Source organism: Alligator sinensis, unplaced genomic scaffold (genome assembly GCF_000455745.1).
Source record: "Alligator sinensis unplaced genomic scaffold, ASM45574v1 scaffold1090_1, whole genome shotgun sequence".
In the NCBI taxonomy this organism is placed as follows: domain Eukaryota; kingdom Metazoa; phylum Chordata; order Crocodylia; family Alligatoridae; genus Alligator; species Alligator sinensis.
Window position 1 is genome coordinate 287,056 of NW_005843157.1, and position 10,875 is coordinate 297,930.

At 46.2% G+C, this 10,875-nt stretch overlaps 1 protein-coding gene across 1 annotated transcript in view; it reads left to right on the forward strand.

Annotated features, from left to right (window-relative positions):
• The window catches only part of GABARAPL1 (GABA type A receptor associated protein like 1), an 11,343-nt gene extending 474 nt beyond the window's left edge, over window positions 1–10,869 (forward strand). The window contains exons 2-4 of the mRNA XM_006037675.3: window positions 3,895–3,973; window positions 6,957–7,075; window positions 8,715–10,869. Of these exons, the coding sequence (XP_006037737.1) occupies window positions 3,895–3,973; window positions 6,957–7,075; window positions 8,715–8,780 (264 nt within the window). The 3' untranslated portion in view covers window positions 8,781–10,869. The remainder of the gene's footprint in view (window positions 1–3,894; window positions 3,974–6,956; window positions 7,076–8,714) is intronic.
• Window positions 10,870–10,875: the final 6 nt, after the last annotated feature.

The following is a 10,875-nucleotide window of genomic DNA, read 5'->3' on the forward strand; positions in this document are numbered from 1 at the left end:
AATCTTCCTTTCTGTGGACTGAGCCGCTTTTCTAGACCTGGATCCTAGTCATGTTACTTAGACATCTAGATCCAGGTCTATAGGGTTATATCCAGATGGAGATTTGTAGGCTTTGATGGGTTTGTACTGGTGATGGGGCGGAAGCTGCCCCTCCTCCCCTCCCCCATCAGCCGCAGCACTGTGGTAGGGTAAATGCTGCTAATCTTTTTTTATGGCAGTCTGTGCACATGGGGTTGGGGGTGGGGAAGGAACCAACCATTTGCTCTACAAAAATGGAGGAAAGCATTGGAAAGTGGAATAAGGGGAATCCTTCGCAGAAAACTACACAATGTAATTTGGGTGTCTTCCCTTTATTTCTAAATAGTGTGCTCTCTTCCAGCCCCTCTTTTCAGTGCAGTCTTGCTTCCTTCTTGCCCTTGGCTCTGAGAAATAATTGAAGCAACCCCTCAATTGTTTGCCCTCCTCTGTAGTCTCCTTGTGGAAAAAGCCATTGCATAGAAAACAAGGTCATGGTCTCCCCACCACACTGCGCTTCCTCATCCTTACATCCCTTTGGAGAGCTTCTGTCATTCTAATTATTAATAATAATTAAGAAATGGAAATGGTGAGCAGAACTCATTAGTAATCTTTGGCCCTTTTCATTAGATGTTTTCAAAACGTTCTTTCTTTTCATCCCCACTGGAGGCCTCTGTTCTAGATTTACCATTCAGGGTACAGCTTTCTAAAACAGTCTGCTCTCCCCCATGGATCCAATGGGGGGAGATGGAGCACTGAATCATACGTTATTTGCAGCATTTCAGCACCCTTTTATGAGAAGTCTTCTGGTTGCACCTGCACAAGTAGGAGCACAGGTGCATGGGCAGAGCTGTGTGCGGGCCACAAGGCTGGAGCAGCAGGTGCAGTATTGTTGCTAGTCAGGAGTGAGGTGATGGCTTCCATGTCTTTGGACCAAAATTGCAGGGGGCACTAAGTCAGGAGCTGTGAAGGAGTGTGAGCACTAGAATAGCAGGCTGTGCTGAAGATCATGATGGATGTGTCTGAGAGCACCCTGTGCAGCACTAAAGACCAGAATAGCGAGAGGTGAGGAGGGAGGTCAAGGCTCAGGGACTCCAACAGAGATGTGCGGAGGATCCAGGTCTAAAATAGCAACATGTGCCACAGCTTGAGACGAAGGAGAAAAGCCATGTGGGGAGGCCTATGTCTGGAGTAACAGGAAAAGGTTCCTTTGGCTGTGATGGAAATAACTTCCTGCAAATCACTGACACAGTCATAGAAAATAACCAGAAATGGCAGACAGGGCTCCCTGCATCATCCCTATGTCTACCCTTCCTGACAGCTGAATCTCTGGTGATGACGTCCCTTCAGCTGCTTACACTGCAGTGCCCTGGTGCATCCCAGCATTTTAGCAGAGATTAGACTGTTGGCACAGTCCCGCATTACCGCCCAGCAGTAGCTAGATCCAGAGATGACCTGTATTTACCCTTTGATATTTCTGCCCCTCCCCTTTGTCCAGATGTCTGTCTCTGTGTTTCTACAGTCAGGTTTTCAAACCTTTGGGATCAGAACCAGTGCAGAGAGTGAAAGGAGAGGAGATAAGGTTGCATAAATGGTCTGTGAATGGCGTGGGATTATTTGGGGAAGGTGGTAGGTCTTGAGAATGGATACCTGAGCCATGTCCAGACAAGCGTGGCCGTACAGTATGTGGCAGTGCAGACCACCCATCTGCAGTGTCACGCACCTTGCATTCAGGTGTTTTCTGTTGTGCTGGCTTGCAGTTCAGGGGGTGGGGGGTTTGGACCCTGAAGATCCAGGGGTCAAAAAACCTGTGCAGAAATAAAGCAGATTAGTGCACATGGGGACAGCGTGTGCTCCCCAAAACTGGAGCCTGGCCAGCCGGAGCCATGATCCGGCTGCCGGCCAGGCTTCAAACTGGAGGATCGTCACAGCTGCAATTTCCTTGGCCCCCAGGACTCCAGGTGCTGGCCCCAGAAGCCTTACAATTGCTGGCCCCAGCCTCCCTTAACCCACCTGGGGTAACCTGCCACACATCAGAGGGCGTATGACACAGGCATTCTTTGGGGACAACTAGCAGTGGCACAAGGTGTCCTGCTGATAGTTGTGCCCAGGGAATGAAATGTCCATGCTTGTCTGAACATAGTCCTGGTGGTATATCATCCAGAAGAATTGGCTTCAATGGATATCCAGCCAGCCAAATCTCCACATCTTCTTCTTACCTCCGTGCAAGTTGAAATCTCTCAACCTCTGAATCGCACCACTTTCTGGGGCTTGGTCACCCCCATATTATTCCTTACTTACCCTGAGGCCTACACTCCTCTCTCCCCAGAAGTCATCTTTAGATTCACCCACCTATGTCAAGTTCATTAGTTCACTGTTGTTTTTACAAGTTTCTCCTCTTCTTTAGTCTGGAAAATCTTAGGGAAGAAGTCATTCACTCCTATGTTCTTTCCCACTTCCTCCCAGATGGCACAGTTCCATGTAGTAATGCCACTATTCTTCATGCTGCTCAAGACCCCCAAATCATCCTTCTTCACCATGTCATTCTCACATTTAATATGGCGTCTTTACAGGTATCTGTGCACAAACATGTCCCCATCCCCAGGATGCAACCCCCCCAAAAACATAAATGCATTTCAGCTGCTGAGTCATTCAGGAGTGTGAAGACAGCTATGCAGATGCCCTTGTTTTACGCTGGCCTGTAATTTTCTTTGTACTCAGTTATTGGGATTCTAGCATTAAATTCATCTCAAGCCAGACTGACCTTAGTTAGAGCACTGAGAACTCAGTACACCTGGAAATTGGGTCTAAAATATGTCAAGTCAAATACTTAACATTACAGAACAGTTTTGAATGTTGGAGTCTAAGATTCTTTGTTTCCTTTTTTTTTGTTTTCTTTCTCTGAATTAGGAAGAGCAGAGGGATTTCAGCCTCTGTCTGTTAAAATGAGTCAAAATGGCTTCCGCCATTTTGGTTGGAATGACAGGCCACATAATTTCTATTGTGGGCCCAGTTTGTCTCAAATAGCCATGAGTGGTTTCTTGGACATGGCATAGAATTCCAAGGGAAAAATTATTTCCCACTTTTTCAATGGCTTGCTGTCCAAAAAGAAAATCTAATCATATTCTGAGTTTGCCAGATCTCTCTCAGCTTTGGGAGTATTGATCACATTTGACTTAAAATACTTCTACCTAGCTCTGGATAGAGATATAATTTCCATCATTCTTTGCTTGCTAATATACATTAGCATACAATATACATTAGCATACATAGTATACCTCAGATTCTTTTGTACAGCACATACTGGTAATTAACCAGTGGAACTTGGTGTCACAGGATATGAGGGAGGTCAACAGTCTAGTAGGAATACACATTTACATGGATAATAAAACATCCACAGTTATACCAGGCAGGATCAAACCATTATAAAGAATATACTCCCTTATGTTTGGGATATCAACTACCCATTTGCTAATTGGGGTTAGGAAGAAATTTCCCCAGCGAGCTGGATATTCCATTGTAAGGTTTTAGGGTTTTTTTCTTTTTCCTGGGAAGAATGTGGCATGGGCTGCCATAGGAGGCTGAATACTGGACTTCATGGGTGATCAATCTGTTCTTATTTTACAGTCTTAAGTTTCATCCTTAAATCTGTTCCTCCAGGCTGTACAATGATACCTTCTGTCCCAGTCCTGAGCTCTCCATTCAGTTCTACATGTTGCCCCGCAGTCCTGCTATACAACTTCCTGCTTCACAGAAGTTGGTTCTTCAGCATAACTTGAGATGATTTCCATGGGCCTGGAAAAACCATCTCCCTGAAAGGGCAGCTAGTGTTTCTGTTGTCTTTCTTATAGTTATCACTCTATGTTTCTTTCTCTCCAGGTTATTGTTGAGAAGGCACCCAAAGCCAGAGTACCTGACCTTGACAAGAGGAAGTACCTTGTGCCTTCTGACCTCACAGGTAACAAACCCCTCCCCCTTTTCCTTATGTCTTGTAATGAGACATTCCCAGGAGTCCTTTGTACCCCAATGGGATCAGCACAAGAATCTTCTTTGCTGGGAGAATGAATAACCCCCCATCATGCTGTGCATCTAGTACAGGGGTGAACAAAATACAGGCCACAGGCTGGATCCAGCCTGCCAGTTGATTGTATTTGGCCTGTGGCTGCCCCAGCAGAGCTCTATCCAGGGCAGCCTGCACCATGCTCCTGCCCACACCTGCCCTGTGCCAACTGATGGTACTGCCCCAGCCCCGGGCAATGCACATAGATTCCTGGTGGGGCTGCCTGCCACCCACTCAGCGGCTCGTAGGTGGCTGCTCATCATGCCAGGCAGCCAAGTGGGTGGAAAGCGGCTGAGAGTTAGAGCTGGAGCCCCATGTGCTGGGGCAGGAGCCACCTGGCTACAACTCCCCTCCGCATCTGGCTGGGCATATGGTGCCCTGTGCTACCTGCTGCCTGGAGTGGCACAGCAGGGGCAGAAGAAGGTGAAGGGGCCACGGGAGGCAATGGTAGCCAAACAGTACCCAGGCAGCTGCAGCAGCAGCTGCAGTGGTCCCACTGGAAACCTGTGCATGCTGGCTGCGGCTGGGGTGGTGCCACTGGTGGATGTGGGATGGATGCGGGTGGGAGCACAGCGCAGGGTGCCCTGGGCAGGAGCAGGCATAGCTCAACCCCACCTGTGCTGCACCAAACCACACCGCTTGGGCGAGCTTTGCTGCACGCATCTCCTACCTCTCTCCCCTCACCCCCAGATAGCACCTAGGACCTAGCATGCAGGAAATCCCCTACACACATGTGGACCCCCCCCCCCCCCCCCCCACACACAAAACAAACCCCCCCCCCCCCGAGTATACAAAAAGTAAGACTTTATTCTGACCCATTATGCAATCGCTTCTATATACTCTATGCACATTCACACAAATCAGGACAAAAATATTTTTGAAATAAAATTTAAAAAATTTATAGTAGATGTTTGGTCTTTAGTATATGATTTGGTTTTTTTAAATCTATGATTTGTTAAAATTATATTTTTCTGAACGGTTTTGTGTGTGCAGCCCTTGACAGCTCACCAAAACTCATTAAGTGGCCTTCCAGTCAAAATAATTGCCCACCTCTGATCTAGTTCTAAGCTAGGAGTTAGGACTCCTGGGTTTTCTTCTCACCTCTGCTGCTGATTTGGATGCTTCTTAACACTACCTTACCTCAGCTTCCCCATCTTCCATCATTGCGCAAATTAATTTCACAAGTGGGTTGGTCTGTTTAATTACAGTACACAAAGTACTGTGAAATCTGATGAATGGCCCTCTTGGTATTCTTATGATGGCACTGGGTATGTGTCACTGGTGACTTCTTTTGTAATAAGAATAACTTCGCTGTGTAACATGCACTTGGATAGAACTAACAGCCCAAGATGATTTATCTCAGGGGTGGGCAAAATGCGGCCTGCGGGCCGGATGCAGCCCACCAGGCCATTCTATCTGGCCTGTGGGACCCCTAAAAAATTTAGAAAATTAATATATTTCTGCCCCTGGCTGCCTGTTGTGTGGCCCTCAATGACTTGCCAAAACTCAGTAAGCGGCCCTCCACCTGAAATAATTGTCCACCCCTGATTTATCTTGAACTAAAGTAGCCAAAGACTGTCATTGGAAAATATTCCTCTTCTGTTTTGTCAGTTCTCAAAATAGCCCCACCGTGAAATTCTTCATGCTGCTTGATTTGTAGCATAATGACAGCCATGAAGTTCCACTTCCAAGTGACCATGGGTTGGTTGCTGTGTGTGGTTAAACCTGCTTCTATTTTGGACTGTGAAAAGGGAAATATTATGAATCAATTAAAGGAAATGCTGCCCCCCCCCGGCCTGCAGTTTATAATTAACCATGGAACTCGTTCCCATGGAACAAGGTTTAAGCAAATACTGAGTATGGATTAAACGTGTTTTATGAGTGAGAGTAGCATCTGCCATGACACTAAGGGAAAATATACAAGGACCTTCAACCGAAAGGATTTAACGATTAAGCTGGTCATGTGCTCAGTAGGGCTGATTCTTCCCCTCCTCATGGAGAAGCACTGAGTGCCAGAATAAAGTAAAAGCTGCGAATAGAAGCCTACATGTAGGAGAATCCAGTGGTCCGAGCCAGTAAGAGAGAAAATAGAGATACTGCAGTAATCTAAGCACTGGACAGCCCTGGGAAAGCTGCAAGTAGACCATGGATGTGGGTGAATCTCTGGTCTTTCCTGGAATGCTTGTTATCTCTGGGTTCTGTTTCCCTTTCTGCATTGTTCATTTATTCCCAGTCTTTATATAATGCCTGCGGTCTGTTTTTATGGTGAAACTGAAAATAAACTGGGCCCAAAGGAAAACTCGTAAGTCGAAATGATTTGAATTCTGCTGAAGAAGATTGGAATTGGAACGTCTGTTGAAATATTGCTTCTGATCTTTTTGTCTGCAGCGAGACAACCTTGGACCCCACCAAGCCCTGACCAGCCTTGAAATCTAGAAATTTTAGATGTAGCACTGAACTTTTTACCTTAGGGCCTGTCTTCTGGCTAAACTTATGCTTTCTGATAATAAGATGTCAGTCATTGTTTAGTGTTTCTTCCTCCAAGGGGTCAGATGTACTGAGGGCGAGGGCATTTCAGGGGAAAGTTGTGGGAGCAACTGACTCACAAATTGGTCTTTTTCTTAAACACATAATCCCTGCATCAAGCCTCTGGTTGAGCGGCCTGGGACTGGGATAACAGGAGGACTGCAGGGCAGGGTTGAAGGGAACTGGCAGAACTGTTTGAGAAGCCTAGGACTGAGATAGTAGGGGATGTACAATTTAATATCAAATTGTACTGGCTCAGGGATATGTGCATTGGCTATATTCTCTGGGTGCTCTCTCTCTGATCCTTGAGTTTTAATCACTTCCCCCTTTTTTTTTTCTCTTCCTCATCCTTCAGTTGGCCAGTTCTACTTCTTAATCCGAAAGCGGATCCACCTGAGGCCAGAGGATGCCCTTTTCTTCTTTGTCAATAACACCATTCCTCCCACCAGTGCTACCATGGGCCAGTTGTACGAGGTAAGTCTCACCCATCTCTTCAATTTATTGCCCCCAAGTAAGTAATTGTCTGCTTGGTGAGTGCAGCTGACATCTTTCCACGGGCCTCTTGCTCTGTGTGACTGCACCGTATGACTCGTGTTTTCCTGCAGTGCCTCTTCAAGTGCAACACTGTGCCCATGGCCTGTTTTCCGCTTGCTTTTGTGGGATTGTCCCATTCTGTTGTTATGCTCAGCAGGCTTGGAAGAGGTTGGCAGGCGGGTACAATTTCTAATATTTGTATTAGCAAATTCATGCACACTGTAAGAATGTTACATTACGAAGCTGTGCAGCTTCCCCACCATGTCAATAGCATTGTTACAGGGCAAATTTCATCCCAGTTCTTCCAGCACAATTTTTTGGCAGGCCTGGTGACCTAGTGATTAGAGCCCCAGGCTGGGAGAAACCTCTCAGAATCCTGGAGGCCTAATGGGCTGCTAATATTTTAATAGTGGCCTGCTACAAATAAGCATTTGTTCACAGCTCTGAAGGAAAGAGTAGCTGGAGAACCAATTCTTTGGCTTTCCTTATTAAGCAAAGACATTTTCATAACAGCTCTGGGCAGACAGAACTTTATGATGAGTGAAAATTTTGTGAGAGTTCATTCTTTGTATCTAGACAAACATGTTGAGTTTATTGTTGTTTTTTAGTCTTAAATCTGTGAGTGAAGACCTCCTAAGGAAGTCTGCTTTTCACTTGCCAATCTTTACAGAACCCCTGGCACTCGATACCATTTGGTCCCTTTTAAAATCATGTAATTTGTCCCTGAGAATGATTTCTGTGAGCCCTGATGGCTTTAGCTCTAACAAGCCTGGTTTGTTGACTCAGACAACAGGATGAATCTGTTTGAAGGAGGGAAGTTGCCCTGCATTTCCCTTTGTTTTGGAAGTGGCATTGCAGCCAGGGCCTCTCTCAAGTCTCATCCAGCACATCATTTTCTACCAAGAGGCTCCACCTAAATTTGAAAAATCTGACAAAAAATGAATATGCTAAGACCAATTTTCACACCTGGGCACCCCAGGGGACATGCTAGCTGTCAGAACTGAGATATCACATATGAGACAGTAGGCTTCTCTCTAGCTCCCTAATAATGCTTATTCCCACTGGAGAATATTCAGTGGAGCTGCAGATTTAAACATTTGTAAAACCCCAAGGTCCTCAAGAGCTACTAGTTACTTGTAACATGTCCTCAGTTGCTCTACCTGATCTAAAGGTCTTATTCTGAAAGATGCTGACTGTAGCTTCTGTTGGCTTCCCTGCTGTCCCAGCCATTCTCAGAGTCAGGACTCTGGTGCCAAGTGTCAGATTGGTAAATGAGACCCTGTGCCCGCCATGTTCTTCATTGCAGCTTGCCAATGACACATGAATGGAACAATCATTTTTATCCTTCTGTCAGCCTCTGGGAGAGGATTATTTTTTGTGAATGAGAGAACTTACCTTTTTGTAATTGACCACAGAGAAGAGCATGACATTGAGACTCTAGGAAGGAAGTGAGAAACAGAAAAAACACCTTTCTTGTCCCGTGCTGTTCTAGGGGTCCCTAGGGTGGGACTTGCATGTAAGGTGAATGTCAGCTTTGACCTCTCTCCATCTGTTTCTTTCTCTCCCCTGCCACCTTTAGGATAACCATGAGGAGGACTATTTTCTCTATGTGGCCTACAGTGATGAGAGTGTCTACGGCAAGTGAGCCCCGGTCCGGTCCGGTCCGGTCCGGGCATGCAGGCATGATGGACTGACAAGACTGGTTTGTGGGGAGGGGGGGGGGTTACATCAGAGAGGAGGAAAGAGAAAGAGTAAGAAGAGGAACACACAACTGGAAACAAACCACATACACAATGCCGCCATTTTCATGCATTTATTATCGTTGTTATTTTTCAAGCAGGGTGGGAGAGGACATGACTAGCTGGAGTGACCTGATGAGGGGGTTCTGAGTAGTGGGATGCAAAGAAGTTTCCCCACATCTCCATCCCTCCCTCCCTTCCTCCCTGCCATGGGTGGGAATTCTCTTAGCTAGTAGTGGACTGTTAGGCAACCACACTGACTGACTGTCATCATAGCAGTGGGGAAAGAAGGAGGGAGGGACTACAGGGAGACAGCAGTCTGTGTGCCCATTCCTTAGATGAGGGAGGCACTCCTGGAGCCTGTGTCCTGGTCATACCTTACCTTCACCATCTGGCACAATAAGTCTGGGGTGTGGTATGCACGCTGGCACTCTTGGTGTGCTGCTGTGCTCTGGCTGTCCCTATATTGACAATATTCACTCCCATCTGGTACCTGTGAAAGAGTTCCAAGGCTCGTATAACATGCCCTGCCCTATTTCAATGCTAACCTTTCCATCACCAGTGGTCATTTATTCCTCAGGTTGAGGTGCAGGAGGAAGAGTTTTGAGTGTGTGTGTGCTTTTAAATAATAATTGCATTGAAGTGCTGGACCTCCCTTGTTCCTTACAATGCACCCCAGCCAGATAGAATCATTGAAATATCAGGCCAGAAGGGACCACATGTCATCACTTAATCCATCCCCCTGCTGTGAGGCAAGATCAGGTACATAAGACCACCCTTGATAGGTGTTTGTCTAAACAGTTCTTAATGTCCATGATGACAAGGTTTCAGTCTCCCTAGGTAGCTTGTTCGCTTGCTTGCACATCTTTCTTGCCGGATAGTTTTCTTGCTATCTAAGCAAAATCTCCCTTGGCTGCAAATCAAGCTGATTTTTCTTCTTGTTGCACTCTCCATGGGAATAATGGATTTCTGTCTTCTTCCTAACAGTTTTTTTTAGTTGAAAGCTGAAAAAAATGGGGTTTTCTTATCTAACTCCTCTCTAATCATCTCTAGATCCTGGTATTCTCTTAAAAGATCCATCTATTGCACCTCCCCACACAAGTGGTCCTTGGGACCTGTTTTTGGGTAAGTGTGCCACACCATGGCCACACAGGGTACTACTGCTTTGGGGAAAGGGGAGTCAAAACATCTAAGGCTGTATTATTTGAAGTCAGTGTTGGTCTTAAAGAGATTCCATCCTATGTGAGCCTTATGCTGAGATGCCAAAACAGTGTGTTTTCAGTGGCACAAATAGCAGATGTTCTCATAACTGCCATTGCTTTAACTGGGGACTTGGGATGGGAGGTGAGTTTTGAGGAAATTTCAGGTTGCGGGGTTTAATCAGTCATTAAATGTAATAATCTAAACATTCCTACATTGGTAGCATCTGGATAGAGGGACCAATGGAGGGGAGGGAAACAACAAAGGTGGAAAGGACAGATCCTGCATAAAGTGAGGAAACAGAGAGTGTTTGCCATAATATCATATACAGATGGACCCTACCTCTTTTTTCCTGCGTAGTTGACCAGGGAGGAAGAGGTAAGAAATCTTAAGTTAGCACTTCAAAGGGGCAAAGAAGCAGAGAGGTTGCTAGCTTCTGGTTAGGTGCCTGAAATCTGTTTTCCCTGCCCATCTTTCTCAACTGCTGTCCCACTGTTCTATCTAGGAAAAGAAGAGCATGCTGTGGATAAGGCAGGGAGGCACTGACAGAGCTGTGTGGGGAGCCCAACACTGAGGGAGTACAGGGCATTTGTGGCTTTACCTGTGCTAATATGCAGGCAGAATATAGGGCACACGAGGAGAAATGTGTAAGCAAGCAATCCACTTTTTGCACCTCATGAATTTAGGTTTCCTCTCCTGTCCCACACTCTCACAGGATGCTCAAGTCAGGGTGAACTCACGTGTGTAACACCATTATTGGTCAGTTTGGTTCTACCAAGGATACCACAACGCTTCCCCCCC